Below are 24,913 nucleotides of genomic sequence, written 5' to 3' on the forward strand. Positions count from 1 at the left end.
TGGTATCAAAGGAATTTTTTCTCTTGAGCTTAGTAGTAGTAGAGGCCTGAAGGCTTGGGAGAGAGAGGTAGAGGGTGTTGACTGGAGCCTCCAGTGACCAGGGAACTTCCCCACATTGGGACCCCAAGGCCTGGGCTCCGTAAGTGGGAGGCATAGGATTCCCAGCCCCTAGAAGCTGCATGGACCAACTTGGACAATAGGTGGAGGAAGCTGGACAAGAGGCCTTTGTGTCTTCCAGGCGGAGGTCCCCAGGGGACTGAAGAGGCGGCTTCGCTACACAGGGCTGTGTGTCCGCTCTGCTCCCGCTCCTGGCAAGACTGCAGCCAGTATCCTTCTTGGGCCCATTCAGGGCCCCTCCTGGGGCCAGCAGCCAGGCCTCGATCAGCTGATGTGGAGCCCAGAAGGACCCAGGGAGGCCCTGGGCAAGCTCCTTGGCCACAGAAAGAGGCCTCCTCCACTCTGCACTTTTCCGACACCCACTATCCAAAGCTTCAAATGGATGAACGTTGTGATTGCCTCTGTCACAAGAAAAGAAGCCTGGGGAGGGACTGGAACTAGGGGTCAAGATCTCCCTGAGTTCAGTGCTAAAGCCATACTCCTGACACCTAGACCAGAATCAGAGAAGGGGGCACTCACTCATTCATTCATCCATTCAATGTTAGACAAATATTAAGCCACTCCTGGGAACATTGGCTCCAGCTGTAAGCCTTCCTCCTCCTTGCGCTCATAGTCTAGAAAAGGCACAGACATAGGGTCCCTGACCAAAGAAGGCCATCAGAGTGGGGTTGAAAGCAGAGAAGGGAATGCTGTGTGGAGTCTAAGAAGGCAGCTCAAAGGAAGCAGCTCAAGAGGAGAGATGAAAAAGCCAGATGTTCAGGAAATTTCTAGTGTCTATCAGGCCCAGTAAAGGGAGCATAGGTGAGACTCTCCCAGTAGCCCCTTCCTCTCTGGAACTGGAGAGACGAAGGACCCTGAACGTATGTCCTCTCTAGACAATGGGGACACCCTCCCCGCCCTCCACAAGCAAGGGAGGCGGGTTCTCAGCGTGATGCTGGGAGCAGGTACCTGGCAGGAGAGGACGCGGGTTCGCTGAAAGGTCTCCTGGTGGGCAGCGGGACAAAGCCACCCAGGTGCCCGAAAAACTTCGCAAATTTCATGTCTCTGAACACCTGCCCACATCTTGCGTGAGGAAGGCGGGGGGTCCTCCGTCCCGCCGGGCGCTAGGTCGGTCGCCACAGACCCCTGCCCGCTGCACGCTTATCGGCCCGGTGTCCCCGCGCGGGTGGCGCGGTGGTGTGGGTCCTGGCGGGAGGGGCGGTGCCAGGGTCTGTCCAGAGTCCGCCCCGCCCCGGCTTGAGCGGGCCTGGGCAGGGAGCTGGGCGGGGCGGGCGGGGCTCTAGGCACATGGGGCCCGGTGGCGGCGGCGGGACGCCAGCGCGGGCACCGGAGCTGCGGCCGGGGCGCGGCGGGCTGCCGAGCGCCCCCGCGGAACTCCCGGCCGGGCAGCCTGGAGGAATCGGAGGCGGGGAGAGGCCGGCAGGCGCGCCCGGGACGCGGCTGCTGCGCCCCCGGGCGCTGCGCGTGGCGGTCCGAGGGGCGCTGGGCTCCGCGCGGTGCTAGGGCTCCGGTGGGGCCGCAGTCGGACTCTGTCTCCACCCGCGCGTGCACCTCCGGGAGTATGATCCGAATCCCCGGCGGGAGTGTATCGGCGTCTTTGGGAACGTCTGAGTATCCGCGGGTGAGTGCGTGCGCCCCGGCGGGTCGAGTAGCTGAACCTGTGGGACTTGTTTGTGTGTGTGCTCTGGTGTGAGAGCCCCGAGGCGCGGGCAACACCCCCGAGCCCCTGGAGGCCCGTTGCGCCCCCTCAACCCGGGGGCCACTGTGGGCGCCGGTCCCGCTGGGGCCTTGTAAAAAACTGAGGGTGGCGGTGGGAATGGGGGCTGGGGCAGTGGCCTGGAAGGGCAGTTAAGCCGCTCTCAGGGGACTTCTAATCCGGAAGGGTCAGATTGAAGAAAGGCAGTGCCCTAGCTCCTCTCCCCAATTGTCGGTGGCAGGTTGCCACCCGCCCCCCTTTCCCCAGGAGCCAGACCCAAGGGCCAGGCCCAGCTGTGGATTAAAACTGCCAGTTAGGGATCCGTGGGGGTCGTGGCCACTGTTCCTTTATGCATGGCATCCTCGGCTACCCTGGGCCTGGTTTGTTTGGGGCGCTAGGCTGGAAAAATGGGGAGCTTTTGAGGGCTAGGGTGAGGCCCTGGTGAAGTCTCAGTTATCTGTGTGGGGGAGTGGTTGGGAAGAAGATACTTGAAGCAGACAGTTGCCCACAAAAGCTCTCTGGAGATTCAGACCTATATTCCAGTCCTGCTTGGCCGCCCTGTGACCTTCTCTGAGCCTCAGTGGCCTCATCTGTGAAAGGGAATTAATAATACTATGGAACTTGAGGGCCATTGAGTTGCTGGTGTGTGGGTCATGTTGAGGTAACGGTGTCATCCTGGGTAGGCTCACTGCTTGGGGATCTGAGTGGGGTCAGTCCCTGGAGGGAACTTCCTGAAACCCTTATCTCCACTATTCTCTTTTCTGGGCTAACAAGACCCAGCCTGAACCCCTTAAGCTGGGACTCAAGGCCTCCACGAACTGCTCCTTGTCAACCTCTCCAGCCCCTTCTCCTGCCTGACCCATCATGCTCTAGTGATTGCATGTAGCACTGCCTGAAATGCCCTCCTAGCTTCATCTTCCTAGGTTGGAGAATTACCCAGCCTTGGGGCCCAGCTCAGATGTCCCCTCACTGGGGAAGCTTTCTTTCCTTGATCCCACAGTTGGGTTGGAGCCTTTTTTGACTATTGCCAGTCCCAATGCTGACCGCCCTGGTTCCACCTTGGGCTGTTATGGTCTCTGGCTCCTCCTTCCCTCTCCAGAGGTCTGAGGCCCCCTGGAGGGCATTTCTTTTCTGCCAGCACCCTGAACAGGGCTGAGCTGAACTGCCAGAGCAGTCTCCACCTCTGTCCCCTGCCCCTGTCCCCATCCCCTGCCCCGCTGCCTGCAGCTTTCCCAGTGAAGGCATGCCTGCAGTGGAGCTCTGGGTCATCACAAAGAAGAGGCAACTAGAATCCATTCATGGAGGTAGGTGGCGTGGGTTGTCAGAACAGTGTGTTCGGGGACACTACAGGACCCAGAGTGTGCAAGCTGAAAACTTTAATTTCATCTTGAAGGCCATAGGGAGCCATAAAAGGTTTGTGGACAGGGAAGATTCATGGTCAAAGCAGGATTTCAGAGAGATCTTTCCAGCTGCTGGGTGAAGAATGGATTGAGTAGTGCTATACAAGGAGGTCAGATAGAAACATCAGAACCACCCAGGCATTATTTATGCTCTGAGCCCTTGACGCCTGAGCCAAACACTTCCCTCAGGCCTTAGATGCTTCTGCTGAGGAGTTTGGGGATATTTAGGACTCTCCCTCCCCCAGTGGGACCTGCAACTGATCCCATCCCAGCTCTTCCCACAGCTTGCTGGCTGACCTTGGGGTAGTTCCTGCCCTTCCAACCTTTTAAAGGGGGCCAGCACGGGTAAGGTCCTGTCAAGAGCATGTGCTCGGGGAGACCACGAAGATCACAGTGGGCGAACCTCATAAATGGTTGGCGGGCTTGGGCTGCAGAGTGAGGGTACGACTCCTCCCTTCCTCTGCTCTGCTTCTCCAGGATGCACAGGGCTCTGAGGCTCCTGGAGCCTCTAAGGACCAGTTAAAAGAATACAAGAAATCACCAAGGTGTCACGGGTGAGTGCTTTGATTTGGCTTCTTTCCTGGCTGTGGCCCTTAGGCCATGGTGCCCCTGAAGGTGTCAGTTTTGCCATCTGTAAATCAGATGCGATGATTCTTGCCTCCTCAAATGCAAGGTTGCTAAGACGGTTCTTCAGACAGTGGTCAGGAAAGGGTGTTGTAAGTGGTGGTGGACAGTGCACAGGGAGAAGTGTGATACTCAGAGACTTAAATGCATTTTGAAGTTACTAGAACGTGGGTACAGTAACAAGGGGTTGTGCTAGTTATCAGAATTTTTAAATTTTTTATTATTTTTTTAAGATTTTATTTGTTTATTTGACAGAGAGAGATCACAAGTAGGCAGAGAGGCAGGCAGAGAGAGAGGAGGAAGCAGGCTCCCTGCCGAGCAGAGAGCCCGATGCAGGGCTCGATCCCAGGACCCTGAGACCATGACCCAAGCTGAAGGCGGAGGCTTTAACCCACTGAGCCACCCAGGCACCCCATTATCAGAATTTTAACTACTGCCTTCCTCCCCCTGTGCCCCCCTCTGCAGAAACAGCTTACTAGGAAATATTTATAAAAGTTCCTCGTTTTACCCTCTACAACCCTATGAGGGAGAAATTATACCCCCATTTTGCAGATGAGCAAAGAGAGATTCAGAGTTTCCTCCCCAAGATCACAGAGCCAAGGTGAAGCTAGGGCTTCTGGCTCCCTGACCCAACTTACTTCTCCCCGTTCAAGACAAAAGCTTCTGGAGCTTCTGGAGCAAGAAGGCCTGCTCCTCTGGGTTTCAGTCTGAAGGAAGTTTGAATCTTGCCCTGAACACATGACTTGAGGTCTTGCTTGTGGCCTCATGGACCATGCCACTCACAGGACCAGGGAAGCCCAGCTGATCCAGTGAGAAAAGATGGAGGCTCTCCTGGTGAAATCCTCTCCCTGAACTGTCTTCTGTGGGCCCGGCTGCTGTACTCTTTTGTCCGCACCTACCTCTTGGCTGCCTTTGGGTCCTCAGTCCTGGCCTTTTCCAGCCATCAGGTCCTGGTGGGGCGAGGCTGGCCATGAGGCCTTCCCTGAGATCTGCTAACTCCCAAGATTAGCTGCAGGAAGAGGCCAGACTGCTGTCTCTCCATCCGCATCACGCAGCACAGGCTGGGCACAGAGCAGGCGCCGAGGACTGCTTGGGAGATGAAGGGCCATATGGAAGTGAGCGTACGGAGGGGAGACGAGGGCCTTGCTCCATGGAGAGCTACAGTGGGCGCTTGAGCAGAGGACTTCCTCTACTCCCCTCTTATGGCATCTCCTAGACCTGAGTATTTCCTGTCTGGGGTGAGTAGCTAGAGTCCCTGATGGGAGGGTGGGCAGCGTGGGCCCTCCTGAGTTGCTGCTTCCTCTACCGTGACACCCTGGCACTGTGTTGACAGTGACAGGGATACTGCTTGGGCCCTGGAGCATGGGAGGAGGACCTCTTTCAAGCTTCTTGGGGCCCACATGACCCTCTATACTCCCCCTCCCTTGGGGGAGGGCTCCTGGTGTTGCTCTGGCTTCCTAGGGAGTGCCCAGTTTCCCCAGCCCCAGCTGTGGGAGCAAGAGTCTTGCTCTGGCTGTGCTGTGGGCTGCCAAGGATGCTCCCCATCTCTCAGAGAATCCAGGGCCAAGAGACCTGCATCTCTCACTAGATTGTTAGATGTGTAGGCCCCTCCTACTCCTCTCCTCTCAAGGTGTCCTTCCCTACTTAAGCCCTACCATGGCTCTCCACTGTCCTCAGGATCGAGGCCCAGCTCCTCAACCTGGTATTCAAGACTTTTCATGTGAGTCCCTCGGGCCCACGCACATGCTGTGCCGTCCACCCCAACATTCTGGCCTCACACGACCTCCTGGCTGCGCTAGCACACCCCTGAGTCTATGCACAGGCTCTTCCTTTGGCCTTCAGTGCCCTCCTCCTTTTGTTGTCCACCTGTCAAACTTGTCTTCTATTGTGTCCCAGCTCAAATGACCCCCTCCTCTGGGCAGCCCCCACAGGCTGATTAGCTCCATGGCTCTTGGGCTTCCCTTGCTTATGGTTTAGTCACCCAAGTGGACTTAGTCCACTTCTGTGTCTTTCTCCCCGTCCAGACTGGAGCTCCTCACCAAGTCTGATCTGAGTCTAGGTCTGCACATGGGGACACTGGCAAGTGTTTGCTGAGACTCTGTGGCTCCAGGGACAGTGATCTGTGATTACATTGCTCTGAGAGCCTAGCCTCCTGTGGAAGGCTATCAGAAGCACTGAGTAACAGACTTGAAGAAACACTTAGAGCCAGAGACTCTTGGAACTGGACTGTCAGAACCAGTGAAAGAATTATGAAAGCACCGAGAGTGAGACAGTCCCAGAATCACAGGCTTACTTGTACCCTGCTCTGTACTTGTGTCCTTTTTTTCAACGTTGGCTTTTCCAGTTCTCCCTTTTCCTCCCAAGCTGGATTCTTCCTGCTTCTCTCCAGACCTGATGACAGCCCCTTCCCAGAGCCTTCCCTGCCTACCTGGACTGTGACTTCTGCCCCTCTGAGTGGTTGGTTACCCAGGAGGGGTCCCTGCTGAGAAGGGTTCCTGTGTCTCTTTGCTAGATAGACACAGCTCCCACCCACATCAGGACAGAGCATGATTTGCTACCTGCATGGAACACCACTGACTCCCTTGTCTTATTCATTCCCCCTGGAGCCATCTGGTAGAGTGGGGATTCTCCTCACCTGATCAATGAAGAACTAGAGGCTCAGAGAGGGGAATTGACTTGACCAAGATTGCACAGCATGGGTGGTTCTTTTTTATTTTTTTTAAATTTTATTTATTTTAAGATTTTATTTATTTATTTGACAGACAGAGATTACAAGTAGGCAGAGAGGCAGTCAGAGAGAAGAGAAAGCAGGCTCCCTGCTGAGTAGAGAGCCCAATGCGGGGCTCAATCCCAGGACCCTGGGATCATGACCTGAGCTGAAGGCAGAGGCTTTAAACCAATGAGCCACGCAGACGCCTCAGCATGGGTGGTTCTAAACTGGAGCCTGAACCCAGGGTTCTTTCCTCTTGACCCTGGCTGAAGGCATCTGAAGGCATCCAGGGTGGAGTCCAGGGTGTGGTTCTGGACAGGCTCAGGTTCAGCAGTGTGTCTCTAGAGCACTGGGCTGGGCCAGGCCATTTGGAGTCAGAGGAAGGACAGGTAGTTTGGAGCCCTGCTCAGGGCTGGGGCAGAGGGTGCTCAGCCCACACTGAATATAATTAGAACACCAGACCTTGAGGACGGCCCTTCCTCTTAAGGATTCTCAGTCTCCTGATCTGGAACATGGGAGGCCAGCCTGGTTGGTCTGACACCCACACTCAGATATTCTCTCAGTGTGTGGTTCCCATGGCCAGAATTCTAGGGGCTTCCAAGAAGGAGCGAGCCCTCCAAAAGGGGCTTCAAACCCCAGGGTCTTCTGGGGGAGGCTGCACAGGCTTCGCACTGCAACAGCACCTGCAGATAACATCTGAGCTCACCCGCCCAGCCATTTCCCCAGACCAGCCCCAGTGCTTGTGGTGCAGGGAGCACACCAAGCAAAGCTGGGAGCTTGTTGGCCCTCCACCATGTGGAGGACACTTGGGAAGGGGTGCAGAATAACTTCCAAGATCCTTCATGTCCTCCTGGCCAGCCTTGCCTTCTCAGAGTCCCTCAAGCCACAGGGATGACTGTCAGTTCCGGAGAAACACTGTGTGATCTCTTGCTCTGACTTTTGCTCATTCTGCTCCTCTTCTCTTTCCACTCACCTGACTGCTCTCCATCTTCTGAAATGCAGGTCAGATGTCCCCTCCTCTAGAAAGCCTTCCATGACCACCCCACCCCCACTTCCCATTAGAAGCCCTCTTGGCCGCTTCAGCCCTAGTGCCTCTGCTTCCTTCCGCCCTGATCACCCTGGGTTGTCAGTTAGTGTTTCTGGGTCTCCTGCCACCCTCCATCCACTTTCCACCTCGACAGTGAGCTCCTTGAGATCACAGAAGGGTCTGACCCACCTTGGATTCCCCAAGTGTCCTGCATGGGGACAGGCATAGATATGGCAATCTTTGTAAAGGGTGAGTGAATTGAGGAGTATATGGGGTCTACTTCCTGCCAAGGTGGGGGGGTCCCCTGGACTGCCCTCCCTTCTGAGGATGGCCTTCAGGTGGGAAACTTGATCTATAGCCAGTGTGGCTGTGACCTTGCTACTCTGCCCTGATTTCTCTGGGTTTCCTGCTTGTCTTGTCTTCCTGGGATGTTCCCATCCTCCCTGCCTTCCCCACCTGCTGAAATTGTATCTTTTTAAATTATTTCATAAGATGAGTCTAAATCATCTCCTTTAACTATCTCAACAACCTTATGCCATGGATGCTCTTTTTAGATTGTAAGATTGGGACTCTGGTCATGGAGCTGACACTTGTCCAGGTACCCTAGCTGGGAATGGCAGAACTGGGATTTCCCACCTACCCATTGTCCTCCCCTGCCCCTCGGTGGTGGTCTGGGCCCAGGTCCTCTGTTTGCCCTCATAGCACCTCACACCCAGCAGGGGTAGGGTGCAGGGGTTTCCAGAATGGTCATGTCACACTCCCCTGCCAGGCTGGACAGGGCCAGCCAGGTAGGCAGGTGAGAGGGTAGTCCATTCATTCTGCAGCTGCCCTAGTGGAGAAGCAGGAATGTTGTTCAACCACCCTGGAAATTCCATAGCCGGCCTGGAAACTGCCTCAGCCCCTCCTTGTGGCTTTGAGTTAAGTAGCCTGGGACTCCAAGGAGAAGTCCAGGTGGGATAGAGGTGGAGGCAGGTAGAAGGGGGTAGTTAGTCTGCCCCTCACTCACTGGTGACTTCAGATGAGATCGTGGGCTACCCTTTCTGGCCTTGGTTTGTTGTTGATGGTGGTGTTTGGAATTGTGAAATGGGTACGGTAACCATCAGAGGTGTTTCACTCTGAGGAAATACCAGGAAGAGTAGTAGTTCTAGTACCTGGAGTTCTAGAACACTAAGGTGTTCCCTCTGGCAGACAACTGACCAGATAGGCAGAGTCATGGGGCTCAAAGAGGGCTGGTCGGGGAGCTTCCTGGAGCAGAGGATCTGGGCTGTGGAGGATAAGAGGTAGTGATCAGGGGCACAGTTCCTAAAGTCAGGTCAAGGCTGCAGTTGGCTAGCTTTGTTACCCTGGAGAGGTTAGTTAGCCTCTCTGAGCTTCTCCGGATTAAATGAGAGGCAGTCTACCTAATACGGATTGGTTACAGAGAAAACACTCCACTCTTATTATGACATAAATGTTAGAAGATAAGGGACGGCCTTCTTGAGCAAAGATAGGACCGTGGGACTGTTGTGCTTGGGATGGGAAGATGAGGCTGAAGGCAGAGAGACAGAGTTGTCCAGCGGGGTGACCTGGGTCGGCTCAGCCAGAGAGCCTTGAATGCCAGTCTCAGGAGCTCGGTCATTAGCCTGAGGGCAATAGGGGAGCCATGGAAGGGTTTTAGTTCAACAGTATAGGGTCAGATTTGCGTTTTTGGAAGAGCCAGTGACTGCGGTGTGAAAGAGGGACTGTAGGGGTCCCACTGTAGGGTGAGGGCGAGGATGCCAGCAAGCGTGTGGGCTGATGCAGTGGTCTGGAGAAGAAACACAAGCCTGAGGCCGTGGGCTGGGCAAGAGGGGCCTGTCTGAGCTGTTGCACTGGTGGAACTGACAGGGCCTGGTGAGTGGGGGTGACACGCGGGTGGGAAGGAGCTACAGTGTGGAGGATATATTAGAGTTTTACAGCGTGGAAGGACAGGTGGGAGAGATCCTTCTCTGAAATGGGAGGAAAGGCTTCAAGAAAGTGCTCTGCTCCACCTTGTCTGTTAAGTGAAGGCATCTCCTGAGGAGATGAGTGGTGTGGGAGGAGTAGGGGGAAAGGTGAAGCTCTTTCCTTGGTCACTGGACTCCTCAGCGGGTTGGCAGATCACTAGGACGTTTCTCCGCACCACCCCTCCTGCCCTGTTCCTGCAGCCGGCTGTCTCCTCTCTTCTTCCCACATCGGCGCCACCCGCCCCCCCCTTGCACTTTGCTTCCAGCCTGGAGACCTGGCTTTAGCTATCTCAGACCAGCACCCCCTGCCTCCCATTGTAGGGAAATGGAGCAGATGGAAGAATGAAGGAGATGTCCTTCTCTCCTCTGATGAGCCTGAGGTTCTGGCGGATGCTGGGACTTGCACATCCAGAGGGGTCCCTCCCCCAGGGAACCAGCCACCCCCTCAATGAAACCTTGTGCCTGTTGTGTGTGAGGGCCTCGCAGACAAGACAAGAGAAAAGAACCAGGGCCAGAATCCAGGAGGCCTGTGCTCCAGTCTTGGCTCTGTCCCTGGAGTATGGTGAGATCTGCTGTCAGAGCCTCAGTTTCCTCCTCTGTCAAATAGGAGTTTGATGCAGGTAATTTCTTTTTCTTTTTTTTTTTTTTTTAAGATTTTATTTATTTATTTGACAGAGAGAGAGATCACAAGTAGGCTGAGAGACAGGCAGAGAGAGGGAGAGGGGGAAGCAGGCGCGGGGCTCGATCCCATGACCCAGTGATCATGAACTGAGCTGAAGGCAGAGGCTTAACCCACTGAGCCCCCAGGCGCTCCTGGTGCAGGTGATTTCTAAAGGCTCTTCCAGGCCCTGTCTAGGACACCGTGTGTGTGCATGCATGTGCGCACGCATGCATGTGTGTGCTCGTGCTGTGCAGACATCTGAATGTGACTGTGTAAGTCTCTGGGTATCTGGCTATGTCCATGTGTGTTCATGTGTATTTATAATACCTATGGAGGAATGATTACAGGTGGTACAGGGAGGAGGAGGATTCCAGAAGAGGCCTAGCTTGAACAAATCTGTGTTGGCATGAGTACTGTCGAGTGTATACCAGGCAACTGTAGGGACTGAAGCACAGACCAGGATGGAAAGGGGGGGGGGCATTGGAGACGATGCTCAGCCCTGCAGGTTGTGAAAGAAAGACTTTCCCCAGCAGAGCCACACTCCTGTGAAAGGGGCTGCCGGGGGAGTGAGGCTGGGAGCAACCATCTCTGCACCACATGAGCCAAGGGTAGATGGCTAGGGCTGTGGGTGGGCAGCGGGCACTCCTACTGGGACAAGTACACCAGAGCCTGCCTCTTCTGGACTGACGTTAGAGCATCAGAAGTGGGCCTGGGAGGGCTCTGCCCAGGTGACTTCCTGCAACCAGCAAACCAAGAGCACCTGCTGTCTCCAGTTCCACAGAGCCCACAGCATGGCTGCTCTGAGAAATGCTAGAAGCTGGGTGTAGTCCAGGCCTTGGGACCTGTTTTTCCTGTTTCCCAAAGAATCCCCTGTGTCCTGGTCCAGGCTTGTGCATTCATGAGTGAGGAACCTGAGCAGGCACTGAGCATCCTGATGGAGAGCAAGTGCTGGTCAGGTATGGGCGTGCTGGGAGGTTGGGAGGGCCTCCCTGGCTGGGAGGCCCGTGCAGCTTCACTCGTGTGCATGTATATGCTGAGCAGGGTTCAGTTAAGAGGGATCCCTACCCTGCTCCCTCATCCCAAACTGTGATGAGTTCAGGTTTCAGAGCCAGAGAGCCCTGGTATCAAGCCCATTTTCTCCCATTCCTAGCAGTGTGACCTTGAATGAGTAGCCCAACCTCTGTGGCAGCATCTGCTAAGGAGTAAGGGGTGGGGGGGGGGGGGAAATGAAGATGTTGCATGGAAGCTGTTCAGCCCAGGCTTGGCCCCTACAAAATGAGGGGTTGTGGGTAAGGGGGACCAGGACCAGGAACTCCTGATCCAGGCTGACCCCATGACCTGAACCAGGGATGAGCAAGATGAAAGAATGTGTTTGGCTCAGACAGCTGACGCACCTCCAGAATGCCTGAGTTCAATTCCCCTCCCCCTGGCATTTCCCTGGCCTGGCTGGAGAATGGTAGGCCTCCTGAAATTGAGAGGCAGTCCAGGTGCCTGCCTAGGGCAGGAGGAGGACTAGGCCTCAGGTGGTCTGGTCCCCAGGAGGCCAGCAAGGGTAGGCAGCTGAGAAATCTGTGTCAGGGCCACTCTGGGAGGCCCTCAGAGGGATAAGGGAAAGAAGAGCCACTGTCATAAGGCTCAGCCTCCCCTGGACCCCTGTATCCTTTTGTGCTTGCTTCATTAATTCATTCACTCGTTCTCTCATTCGTGTCATACCTGCTCTGGATCAGGCCTCTTCCTGGGTGATTGGGACAGAGAAAAGAATCAGATGGATGCAGCCTTCTAGGAGCACCTGGAATGTGTTGGGGTAGAGGGTGGAAAGACAGATTGCCAACAGGGTGTAAGGAACGTCGGGGGTGGTGGAGGGTCAGAGCTTCAGAGATGAGATGACATTTGAGAAGAGCCTGGAGGGGTGAGCAGGATGGGGTACAGTGCAAGTGGGTTCTGGGAGGGCTTTCCAGGCAGAAAGAACAGCTTAAGCAAAGGTAGGGAAGCCTGGCAGGGCACTTACAAGGCAGGACCAGCCAGAACTGGGCACAGAGGGGCTGGCGAGTGGTGTTGGACAAAGTTAGGTGGGAACTGGGGGTGAGACCCCGAGGGCATTGGGGGTAAGGAGAGGCAGAGTGGAGGGCCAAGGGAGAGGACTGGGGATTTGGCTATCTTTATAAGCAGGAGCTGGGGGGCCAGCCAGTGGAGGGACAGGGCAGGCAGGTTCATTCTGGATGGAGGCCATGGCAATGGAGTCCCCAGCTGGCCTGAGTGGGTGGAGGCCCGGATGTCTTAAAACAGGTGGAAAGGGCAGTTTCCTTGGTTCAGGAGAGACTTAGGGAAGTCCCCACCCATCTCACTAGCATCAGAAATTCCACCTTTAGGGATTAGCCAGAAAACTTTTGTGTAGAGATACTGTAGTTTGGGGGGGGGGGGGGGGGGGGGGGGGGGGGGGAAAGGGCCCTGACCCAGAGGAGAGACCGGCCAGACCTCAGCATGGTCATATCTGACAAGGAGTGCCTCTCTCCCCATACCTGCTCCTCCTCCCCACCCCTGAGCCAGGCATCCCACCAGCCTCCCTCTCCTAACCCTCCCCTCCCCAAACTCCCTCTGGGCTAGTTTCTCCCCTCTCAGCGTCCCCAGGCCTGCCCCCAGCCTGGGCCTTAACGTCACTCCCCTAGCCAACTACACCCCGCTGTTGCACAGCCTTCGGTGAAGACCTGTCTCTCCTCCTCTGGTGACCTGAGAGGGCTTCCCGAAGATTCAGGAGAAGGCCACTGTACCAGAGCGAGGAGCAGAGTTCTCTCCTGAGAATAGGCAGGAGCCACAGAGGGTTTCAAGCAAAGGAATGATTTTGTCTTTACAAAGACTCCTCTGGATTGGGGGGAACTGAGGCTAGAGAGGCAGGGAGGGTGAAGGCAGCATGGGCAGTGTGGAGCAGGGGTGGGATACAGGAAATGCTTTGATGCCAGGTCCTGAGTCCTGGCTCTAGGCCAGAGGGGTCCCAGCAGGCCAGCCCTAACTAGAGTTCCCCCTGGCGGGGGTGCTGCCCCTACTCAGTTGGCATCACGTAACCTCCCTGTCTCCTCACCCTGGGTCAGCCCTGCCTCCTCGAGGAGGAACCTGCATCTCTGAGAGGTACACACTCCCTTCTTCCTGTTTGCACATTTGCTGACAACAGGAGACACATAAGATTCTGGGGTTGGGGATATGGGGCATGGGCAGAGAAGGGAAACTGAGGGAACTATGCATCTTTCAGCCCCCTAATCTCAACCTCAGGGAGCCTGAACTATTATTTCTAGGCTGGGCAGTAAGCTAAGAGGCCTAAGAGAGTGAGTGTTACCGGCCCTACAGAATCCTCAAGTCCCAGCCTCTCAGGACCTCAGGTTCCAAAAGGAAGGGAATTGTACAGTCCCAGACTCCTAGGATAGGGAGAATTCACATGTCATCTCCTCTCTCTGTCCTCCCAGACACACCCACACACAGGACACAAGCTTTTCCGCAGACTCTGCTAGAAGAGCCTTTTACCCCCCAAACAGGGAGTTCACTACCTCCTTCCTGTGACCCCTTCCATTGTGGGGTGGACCTGGATAGGAAATGCAGGCATCCCTAGCTATGTGACCTAGGACAAATTATTTTAATGACCTGTATCTTAGACTTTCATATTTTTTTATAGGAAGAAACTATCTATGGTTTTTATTTTTTTAGGATTTTATGTATTAGAGAGAGAGTTCATAAGCAGTGGGGAGGGTTAGAGAGAGAAGCAGACTTCCTGGTGAGCAGGGAGCCGCTTGATGTGGGGCTTGATCCCAGGACCTAGGATCATGACCTGAGCCAAAGGCAGAGGCTTAACTGACTGAGCCACCCAGAAGCCCCTAAAGGAAAGAACTTTCTAATGCTTCCAGGAAAGTAGGGACTACCTACTGGCCAGAAACGCTTCAGCAGGCAGTGGACGCTGGGTGTGGGCCAAGCAGCCATCCTTAGAGACCCTTTTCTGTGAATTTGAGATGACACTGCGGTGGGACCCCCTCATCTCCTCAGATTCTAGAGCTCAGGGTCCTCGATCTAGAACTCTGTGCTCCTGAGGTTCTAGAGCAGGGTGGCCAAACTTTTTTTAAGGCCAGGTGGTAGTTTTTTAGGCTTTCAGAAACATACAGTCTTTGTTACAACCGTTCAACTCTTCATAAATAGATGGGTATGACTGTGTTCCAATCAAGTTTTTGTTTTGTTTTGTTTTCAGAAACAGACTGGTAAGCTGCCTCTGGCCCTCCGGATGTAGTTTGCCTATCCCTGTCCTAAAGTTTTAGAGGTATGTGTCCCTGATACTCATGGAGCTCACACATTCTCGAAGTTCTTGGGTCCCACGGTTCTGGGCCCTCTGGGTCAGGGAGAGAGCCAGGTCAAATGGTTACAAAGGCCTGGAACCTGGTTGGGCAGATCTGAACCAAGGGGCTCTGTGGGTGCACGTGGTCCTTCATGGCCCCCATCGGGTGGGTGTGTCAGGGCTCTCCCCCGCCCAGCCCCGGTCATGACCCTGACAGCTCTTCTCTTTCCCCGCCCCCACCCCCGGCATCCCCCTCCCTCTCAGGGCGATGGCCACAGGCCTGGGCCGCTGGAACAGCACTGCCAATGACTCCTGGGAAGGAGACGAGCTGGGCTACAAGTGCCGTTTCAATGAGGACTTCAAGTATGTGCTGCTGCCCGTGTCCTATGGCGTGGTGTGCGTGCTGGGGCTGTGTCTGAACGCCGCGGCGCTCTACATCTTCCTGTGCCGCCTCAAGACGTGGAACGCATCCACCACGTACATGTTCCACCTGGCCGTGTGCGATGCGCTCTACGCCGCATCCCTACCACTGCTGGTCTACTACTACGCGCGCGGCGACCACTGGCCCTTCAGCACGGTGCTGTGCAAGCTCGTGCGCTTCCTCTTCTACACCAACCTGTACTGCAGCATCCTCTTCCTCACGTGCATCAGCCTGCACCGCTGCCTGGGGGTCCTGCGGCCGCTGCGCTCGCTGCGCTGGGGCCGCGCGCGCTACGCCCGCCGGGTGGCGGCCGCCGTGTGGGTACTGGTGCTGGCCTGCCAGTCCCCCGTGCTCTACTTCGTCACCACCAGCGCACGTGGTGACCGCATCACCTGCCACGACACGTCCGCGCCCGAGCTCTTCGGACAGTTCGTGGCCTACAGCTCCGTGATGCTGGGGCTGCTCTTCGCCGTGCCCTTTGCCACCATCCTGGTGTGCTACGTGCTCATGGCTCGGCGGCTGCTGAAGCCAGCCTATGGGACATCGGGAGGCCTGCCTCGGGCCAAGCGCAAGTCGGTGCGCACCATCGCGGTGGTGCTGGCGGTCTTCGCGCTCTGCTTCCTGCCCTTCCACGTCACGCGCACTCTCTACTACTCCTTCCGCTCACTGGACCTCAGCTGCCACACCCTCAATGCAGTCAACATGGCCTACAAGATCACGCGACCGCTTGCCAGTGCCAACAGCTGCCTGGACCCTGTGCTCTACTTCCTGGCCGGGCAGAGGCTCGTGCGCTTTGCCCGAGATGCCAAGCCGCCCACCGACCCCACTCCGGTGGCCCCAGCTCGCCGCAGAGTGGGCCTGCGCAGGTCGGACAGGACTGACATCAAGAGGATCAGAGACGTATCGACCAGCAGTGAGGACTCTAGGCGGACAGAGTCGACACCAGCTGGTGGTGAGAACACTAAGGACATCCGGCTGTAGGACCTGAGCCCCTCAGGCCTGTGCAAGTTCATATGGGGGCTGGGGCTGTAGGGGCTAGGACTTCTGCAGATGCGATATTCTCCCTAGATGGGGCCCCATTAGTGACTCATGCCTGATGGTCAAGGGAGCTGTGACCTCAGTGCTCTGTCATTTGGCAGGGGCTCAGAATGCTGTCTGTGGCCCAGAGATCTCAACAGTCCCTAGGATGCCTGTCACAATTTGTGTGTGTGAGTTGGGGAATAGAGCTTCAAGAAAGGCAAGGGTAAGACCCCTGGCCTGGCTCCCACACAGATAGCTGGCGGTGCCTGCCAGGTCAGATCAAGGCTTGATCAAAGCCTGATGAAGTCAAATGGAGAACCGGGCCCAGAGGGGAAAGCGACTTACCAAGGTCTCACAGTCTTGGCCTGAGCCACCTAGGAGGGACAGGGTTACAGGCTGACCAAAGGACCCTGGTAAGGTGCCAGGACTGAGCCAGAGCTTCCTGCAGAGGGGTCTAGGGCAGGTCTGGATGGTTCTTTCCTCTGAGGAGGAGCCCCATCCTGAGTGATGAACGAAACGTCAGGGAACTGATGTCAGAAACCCAGCTGGAGGCTCCCCTGGGCTGGGAGCCAGTTTGAGGCTGTAACTTGTACTGATGTGGTTGTTACCTACTGCGTTGTGCCCTGTTGTGTGGTTTGAGGATGACGATACAGCCTAAGAAGCTCTCACCAGCCACATTGGGGTCTTTTCTCCAGCCTGTACTCCTCTGCCACCTGCCCTCCCATTAGCTGCCTCAGCAGACAGGAGTCAGGTGGGGTCCTGTCCTTGGGATCCCCCCACTTTAGGGCTCAATGGCTATGACCAGTCATGTGCTGCTAAATGCTAAACCATCTAACTGATTCTCCAGGGGGGGAGGGGAACCCCTTATTTGTAGCTTTGCCAACAGCATTGGTGCAGATACTCCTGCCTTGGCCAGTTTCAGACTACTAATGTGACATCAACCTCCTTTCACAGTTCCTGAGAATGTAACATTTGGCTCTTGCAAGCAGAGCCAAGAGGCTCCAGCACACCATAGATAACACTGCGTGGTTGGGGCTGTGGACCACTGGGTCAGAGAGGCTGCCTGGCCTCTCTGACCCAGTGGGGGACACACCTGGGCTGTAGCTTCTGAGAAAAGCAGTTTATCAGAGAACATCCAGATGCAGGGTGCATCTTGGGCAAAGACATGGGGACAAGAAAGCAGGGTATGCAGGAACTGGAAGCAGGCCAGGCAGCCAGGGCCTAGGCTCACGGCAGGAATGAGGCTGGGGTTGGATCACGAGGATAGCAAGACAGGGCTCCCTCCTTGCCTTTCCCTGAGGTTTCTTTCGCACAGGCGCTAAGTATGGGAGAGATTCATTTCTCTTCCTGTCCATTCCTCTGTCTCTTGGGAAAATCCAGCTATGTGGCATAATAGTTTGTGCTTAGCCTGGGTCAGGGCTTAGGGTGAGGGAGATCTTTCTCACCTGTGACAGATTCTGGGTCCACCCGGAACTACTGTGGAGATTTGTAGAACTCAGATGAACAGGGCCCAGCTCAGCTTTAGGAAAGGGGTAGGGCAAAGCTGACAGGACTCACTCTTAATCTCAAATGTAAAGACTCACTCCCTCCCTCGGGGACACCCCCTGCCCTATCAGCCCATTCTGCCTGAGAGAAGATTCTTTTCTCACCCAAATTCTGCCTCCCTCTTATGACTTCTTCACCCTTCCCACTCTACTTTGTCAGAACAGTGCACCCTCTCCTCAAGAGTTTGAGTCTAGCTCCACAGCTCCCTGATGCAGCAGGGACCCATCAAAAGCCAGGATCCAGAAAAATTATTCTGGATTGCAATGGTAGTGATGTGCTCAAAGTAGTGTGAAATGCTCACCTCCCACATTCTAGGTCCTATACTTCTGTTAATGTGACCGGAGACCCTGTGAGCTTTTTTGTGACTATTTTTTACAGACTGTCCTTGAGCCTTTCCTGCAGGCCCAAGCCTGTCTCTTTCCTACCAGCTGCTGCTCAGGCTGAACCCCATCCTAGTTATAGGAATCCCATACCCAGGTAAGATTACACCTAAGAGTGTAAATGCCGGGCTCTGATTCCCTTGGTCCTGCTTAGACCCAGAGGCAAGAGGTTGTACACCATGATTCTGGGGGCTCCTGAGTGTTCATCTGTGGTTGGGGGTAGGCCCAAGTACCCTTAGTCCCCATTCTTTCATGTTCTGCCATCTACTCCTCAAGTGGCTGTCCTGGAGACCCTGAGAACCCAGGGCCCTACAGCACATGGAGCCAACACTATGACCTAGCCCCAGGAGGTCTTCCTTGAACCAGCACATTCTCAGCGCAAAGGACCTGGGAAAGGAGGGCCTTACTCACCATCTAATCCAGTGTCAGACACTGTGTTTGGTGGGGGAGTGCAGAGAGACTCTAAGGGAACGAGGATCAGGCCCAGGGTTCCACCCTTGGACCCCAATAAGACTGTCTGACCCCTCGATGTGGACGTCTGTCCTTGCTGCTCAGTGCCTAGACCATCCACCTAGTGGGTGAGGTTCTGACCCCTGCCTTGTGCTATTTTCAGCTGGAGTGAGAGCAGGATTTTCCACTCCCAGCCCCTGACTATTGTCCAGTAGTGACGTGGGGGGACCTGCCTGCTCTCAAAATATCTCCTCTTACTCACTGGGCCTCCCTGCTCCCTCCCAACTACCCCACCTCCTTGCCCTGACATCACTTCCTGGGGCTGTTGACTCTTGAAGGCCACTGTGAAAGGGCATAGTCACCTGATGGGGACCCTGGGGATTATCCAGCCCAGCAGTAGACTTGAGAGGGGTGGGGCCTGCCCCAAGGTCACTCAGCCGGTCAGCATGGAGCCTGGATGTGTGCCAGCAGCTCAGGCTGTCGCTGCTGCTCTGCTCCCCTTAGTTCAGGTCCATGCCTTAGTGGGATTCCTGTCATCACCCCTGCTGCCCTAGCACCTTCCCCTCCCCCCACCACATGGAGCTGGAGGGTGGAGCTGTGGCACTGAAGCTCTGAGGCCTGGGTCATAGAAGAGAAGGAGAGCAGTGGGCAGGGAGGTAAAGGTCTGCTGTCCTCCCTGCAGTGGCTAGTCTCGGTGAGCTTGGTGCATCCAGGACAGGGGCCCTGGCATGTGAGGGATCTCTGCCCCAGGCGGGGGTTGGGCAGGTATCCCAGGGCTCAAGAGGAAGGTCAGGCCCCCAGAGCTACTCCTCTGTCACCACCCTGTCACAACAGACTTGAGCTCTTCTGTTCTGAGTCAAGCTCATGAGGAAGGATACTCCTGTATTAACTCACGTCCCAGGCACCTCTCATCGCTCTAATTTATTCTTCCCCATGACTGTGTGAAATAGACATTATCATCCCCATTTAGCGGAAGAGGAGACAGGCCATGAGATGTGAGGACTTGCTCCAGGTTATACAGGCAGCCAGGGGTGAGTCAGGATGGAATCCGGGTCCATCAGATAGATTAGTTCCCTTTCCGGCATCCCAGGCTGCTTGCAGTCCCTGCTGGGCAGGAGGGTGTGTAATCAGCTCTCCCTGGGATTCGAGCTGGAAGGGGCATTGTAGTGGGGGTGGGGAGCCTTTACCACTGCTGCCCGAGTGGGGTCTCTGCGTCTTGCAGCTGTGGCGCCTCCGGCAAGTTACTGAATCTTGCTGGGACTCCGTTTTCTCATCTCTGAAAGAACATCCTCCCTCCCACACTGGGCATTGGATTGATAACGCATGAAACACTTCAAACAGTCCCAGGCACTGGGTAAGCATTTCCACGGCTGGCACAGTGCCAAGGTGAGGCCAGGCCAAGCGGCTGGACCCTGTCCTCGTGGAGTTGACATAACAGTGTAGAACCACGCTAGGATGCATTATGGGAGGAGAGGAATGTCCAGCCAGTGAGCCACAGTGGGCTTCCGTGACCAACGCTTCCCAGGATGGAGCAGGAGGAAAGCAGGTCTACCCTGGGGTAAGGTGTGGGAACTCCCTCTGTCCTGCTTGGCACTAGGTGGCCCTCAGGTCCATGGGCCTGTGTGTGTGTGTAGAATCTTGTTGCCAGGCTGTGAGAGGGCAGCATGCAGAGGCAAGAGGGGGAGGAGGAGGGAGGGCATTGATACCAAATTCTGGAGCCAGCCCCTGTGGTTCGGAGTGCTCCCACTCGCCATGGCAACAGGCTTAGTCATTTCTCCCTACGTGATGGTTGCCATTATGGGGTGCTGTAACAACTACTTCGTTCAACCAAGACCCCGGAGACGCAGACCAGCTGGGAGCTGGGCCAGAGCAAGCAACAGATGGGCAACTTTGCTGTGTGGCCAGAGGCTAGCTGCCTACCCTCTCTGGGCCACTCTCTGGAGATTGGATCCCTTGCCTCCCAAGTCCCAGTTCTCCTGCCTCAGGGCATCAGCCACCTTGCTCTTCAGCAAAGGCACAACTAACAGTTGCTCCCCCAGGCATTCTCCCAACCCCCTGGGCTCTCAGTTCTGAGGGCTAGAGTTGGCAGCAATTCTCCCCTGGCATCAAGTGACAGGAAAAGCGACTCCATGGGCACCCCTTGGGAACTTGGAGCAGAGATGGTCCACTGTTTAATGGCCCTGCCCCTTGCAGATGGAGGGTGGGAGAGGTGTTTGCCTTGCCAAGTGCTATGTGCAATTGGGTGGGGGGGGAGATGAACTCCCGAAGCCGCCCTCTCCTCCTCTCCCTTGTGCACCAGATGTCTTGGGGAATCCCTTCTCTCTGGGCCTCAGTTTCCCCATCTGCCATGAGGCTTGGCTCTGCCCAGCTGCTCTTCCTCCAGTACAGGCTTCCTAAGCTTACCTCCGTCTTGGCTCTCGTTCAGCCAGGTGTCCAGTCTCAGCCCTGTCCCAGCAGGAACAATGGATGGGGCTGGGCCAGTCAATCATGGCCCCAGACTCAGTCCCCAAGGGCTCACCCTGGACTATTTTCAGCTGTTGGAGATGGAGTCAGAAAAGGGTTTTCCACTCCCAGCACAATGGCTGCCCTGGACCATTGTCCAGCAGTGACCAGGAGATCTGCCTGCCCAAAAATAGCTTCCCTGCCCCTACTCCCTGGGTGTCCCCACCTCGACGTGGCTTCCCTGTTAGCTCCCAAAGGCTGTTGTGAAGCAGCGCATGAGTCCCCTGGAAGGCAGGACTGGTTGGAATCCGTTTTCCCTCCTGGCAGGGACCCCGGGGATGGTTTGGCTGCTTAGAGGGACAAGAGGCCCAAAGAGAGCTGTGCCTTGCCTAAGGCCACACAGCAGTCAGCGTGGAGACTAGATGCTGCCCTCATCAGCACCGGGCTGTGCCTTCTGAGAGCTCATCTTGGAGGAGGGCAGGTGGGCTTGCTGGAAAGAGGCCTGGGGGAGGTGGGTGGAAGGGGATGGATCTTGGGAACCTGGAGCACCCGATTCAATCCTCTTTTTCTCTTTTTACCAAATGTGGCTTTAGCTGGCACTGAATCCGGGCTTACCAAGCTGTGGCTCTGGGGAAAGGAGGAGTTGGGGGACCCAGGGAAGTCAAGGTAGGAGGAGTAGTGTTCTGTCCCAGCTTGGCTATCACCAGCTCTGTGAGCACAAATTCGATTTCTTTGTTTGCGAAATGGAACTGTTAATACTTCTTTTTCCAGTTTGCTGAACAGTGAGAATGCAGGCAGGCACAAACACTGCTCTTTTATTTTCCTATCAGTCCTGCCTACCCAATGTCTAATTTCCCTTTCCCATCCATAAACTGTTTATATGGTAAACTCCAAATAGTTGAGTCACTTGCAACAAAGTTCACTCCAGCTGAAGGTTCCAATCCCTACTTAATTTAATGCCCACCCCTCCTCTTCCCCAATGCTGGGGGGAGCCTTCTCCCCACTCCTTTGGGTCCCTCTCTCCTCTGGGTGTTGGGCAAGGTGGGGAAGAGGAAGGGGACCACTGTGTCTTCCCCAGGACAGCCACAGCCCTTTCTTGCTGTCCTTGCTTCTCTGGCTATGACCACATGTCCATCAGTGCCTCTCTGCGTGGAGCCCTCCAAAAGCCAGCCCACACCTTTGTAAAGAATCTCTTCGTTCACCCAGTCTGAGTGTGCCCCACCTTCCTTGCTGAGACCCTTGGCTCCTATGCCCCAGTCTCCTGAGTGACTTTTCTAGAGCTCCCCTCTCCTGGCTTGGTTGACAGCTCACAACAGCAGGGATGTTTTCAAGGTCACTGAGCCTAGTGTTCAGCCTGTGGAATCAGCATGGAGGGTGGTATAGAGCTGGGGTAATAAACTCAGAGCAAGTGTCTGACCCCAATTGTTTTCGTGTTTCTGTTGAAAGTAGGGTATTTTACCCACTATGTATCTTCAGATTTATGTCCTGGAGCCAAATTCCAAATCAGCAGCCACATGAAAAGTCCCACCTCATTGTGGGATTAAACTGTTAGACCAGCCTTTGTGACCAAAGCAACTGCAAAATGCGGAGGAGGAAATTCAAAGCCTACTGCATGGTCACCAGGCAGCCTGTGCTAATGCGTCTATGTGTGCGTGCGTGTGTGTGTGTTTATGCCTGTGTTGAGTTGTCACATCTGTGTTCTAGGGAGAGTGCTGGAGGGAAGGGCAGCCCCCACAGACACCAAGTAGCAGAAGGGCTTCGGGTGGGTGGCCACCCTGGAGAAAGCAGAGGGAAGAGGGTCTGCCAGGAGGTCAAACTATTGGAAGGAGATGGGCTTGGAGGTGGCAGGAGGAGATGGGGAGTCTGGAGAGGACCCGGTGTGTGTGTGCTTCATGGCCCTATTAAGGTCTCTATTAATTTACCACTAAATCCCCAGCTGCCAGCTCTAGGGACCCCTTTCTGCTCCCCTCATTCCCCACTCTTCCTCCTTTTCCCCAGCTCCCATCCCTCCACACTCCCCATTTTCCTCCTCTTTTTGGCTCCCTGTAACAAAGAGAAGCAAACAGGCCACTTCAGAGCATCAGACCTATCCTTTCTTGAGCGCTGGCTTTCCTCCTCCATGGCCTGTGCTTGGGCCACTGTAGGTCCCCAGTTCGTGGATGCTGCCCTGCTGCCCCCTGGTGGCCAAAGTGGCTGCAGCTGCAGGCCCCGGGGCTGCGGTCCAGACCTTCCCCTGTGGAGTGATGAGAGGAAAAGGATCCTGCTGGCAGCCAAATTGTTGGAGAGTGTGAGGCGAGGGTGGGACTGAGAATTGAAATAGGGAACACAGTTTGCAAAACATACACTGACTTGAAAAACAGGTAATAATACTTGATCAAGCCGTGCTGTCCATCTCAGACTATCTAAGTGCACACGTCATGTACCTGGACTCACAGATTCCAAGAGATGACTACAGACAAGCGGATCTAATTGTAACACTCCTGGAGGACTCCTGTATTCTCAACGTAGGAGTTACAGCAACTCCCTGCTTCTCAAATTCTGACCAATCTCTGACAAAGATCATCCTTGGACTAACTCCAACCCCCCATGATCCTATAAGCACCCTTCTGACCCCCCACTTTGGAGACACCCCAGAGATTCCCCCACTGTGAAATCTTTGCTCCATCAAATAAGAGGCCCAGATTTGTTGGCTGCAGGTGTGTTCGTGGTGGAGCTGCCGGCACTGACAAGAGATTCCTGCAGAAGGAGGGAGAGCAGCTGACAGTTCAGCTCTCTATTCCAGCCTACCCCCCACGCCCCAGGGGCTCTCAGGGACTGCCCCATGACCCATCGCAGTACACTCTGGCGCCAGGACAAAGTGCAACACTGGGTGTTTTCTTTCTTCAGAGGAAGCACACCGTGTCCAGATGTTGGCTTTGTCAAGACAAGACTGAGGGGCAGACCCCACTGCTCCATTCTCCCAGCATTGCCCCCGACAGCCTCCCCAGTCTGAGGTTTCAAAGATGCTCCATTGACCCTCTCTGGTTCTTCCAGGAGCAGGGGCAGGGGTGTCCCTGAGGATGGTGCCATGATGTCCTCTGGCCATGTGTTTCCCTTTGACCTCCTGCTTACCTTCAGGGCCCCAGATGGGGTTCCCCACCTTCACAGGCTGTCAGGAAGGCACCCAAGCTCTGGTTTGGAGAACACAGCTGAGTGTTTGGGAGAGGGGTGAGAGGCCCTCCTAAGGGGCTTTCTCAGGCCTCTGCCCCCAGCCCTGCCCCATTCCAGTGCCTCCACCCCCACCAGAGCCCCTGACTTCTGGATGCCTCTAGAAGTCCTTGCCTCCTCACAGGGTAGCCTCTAAGACTCGACTCGAACCTCCTGTGAGGTGCAACCAAGCTCAGCTGGTCCTCCTAGCCCCGTCAGAAATCAGGGTCCAGCCACTGCAAAAGTGTTGTATGTCATTTGGATCCCATCAGTGCGTAAAATGCATCTGACTCTCAGGCATGTGGAAGGGGGGAGTGGGAAGCACAAAGGGGAGCCAGCCCTCCAAGCCCCACCCTCACATCTTTGCTCTACACCTGCAGCCCTCACCCACAAGCTTTTCCTCCACCTGAATCCAGGTGCCTTCATTCACGACACTTAGAAAGCGCAGAAACCTTGGGCTGTTCCCATTTAAATCTTGGCTCTGCCACTAATTAATCAGATGATTAATGGGCATTTCAGTTTCCTCATAAAATTTACATTTTGTTGGTACTGTCTCTTTCTACTAGGGTGAAAGTTCCCAGAGGACAGGGGTCCTTTGTCTATGTTGGTCACTAATTTATCCGCAGTGCCCAGAAAAATTACCTGGCAGATGGTAGGTGCACAAAAATTACTTGTTGAATGAATGAATGAATGAATGAATGAACACTGAGCGATTCATAGTGAGGAAAAATGAGATAACCTCTATAAACTGTTTCGTAGAATATCTAGTACCAGTGAATACTCATTAGACATTAATGCCTTTCCTTTGCAAAACAGGTCAGATTAATTATTTCATGTAAGTTTCACAATGGCTCTTTGAGGCAAAAACATTATCGATTCATTCATCCACTTGTTCAACAAATATTTACACAGAGCCTATTCCTATATTCCAAGTATTGTTGTAGATAGTTAGAAACCATTA

The 24,913-nt window shown here is 55.0% G+C and overlaps 1 protein-coding gene across 4 annotated transcripts; it reads left to right on the forward strand.

Annotated features, from left to right (window-relative positions):
- The first annotated feature begins 1,443 nt into the window (after window positions 1–1,443).
- On the forward strand, window positions 1,444–22,182 carry P2RY2 (purinergic receptor P2Y2). Of its 4 annotated transcripts, XM_059410201.1 has the most exons (5): window positions 1,444–1,738; window positions 3,691–3,767; window positions 9,860–10,158; window positions 14,425–14,493; window positions 14,773–22,182. In XM_059410201.1, exon 5 carries the CDS (start codon window positions 14,777–14,779, stop codon window positions 15,908–15,910), a length of 1,134 nt encoding a protein of 377 aa, XP_059266184.1. In that variant the 5' UTR covers window positions 1,444–1,738; window positions 3,691–3,767; window positions 9,860–10,158; window positions 14,425–14,493; window positions 14,773–14,776; the 3' UTR covers window positions 15,911–22,182. The 4 variants fall into 4 exon arrangements, with proteins under 4 accessions (XP_059266184.1, XP_059266175.1, XP_059266194.1 ...); XM_059410192.1 differs by lacking the exon at window positions 9,860–10,158; XM_059410211.1 differs by lacking the exon at window positions 3,691–3,767.
- The last annotated feature ends 2,731 nt before the right edge of the window (window positions 22,183–24,913 follow it).

Source organism: Mustela nigripes, chromosome 1 (genome assembly GCF_022355385.1).
Source record: "Mustela nigripes isolate SB6536 chromosome 1, MUSNIG.SB6536, whole genome shotgun sequence".
Classification (NCBI taxonomy): Eukaryota; Metazoa; Chordata; class Mammalia; order Carnivora; family Mustelidae; genus Mustela; species Mustela nigripes.

Excerpts from the sequence above, each read along its gene's own strand:
- P2RY2 (XM_059410201.1), top strand. The coding sequence starts at position 14,777 with ATGGCCACAGGCCTGGGCCGCTGGAACAGCACTGCCAATGACTCCTGG.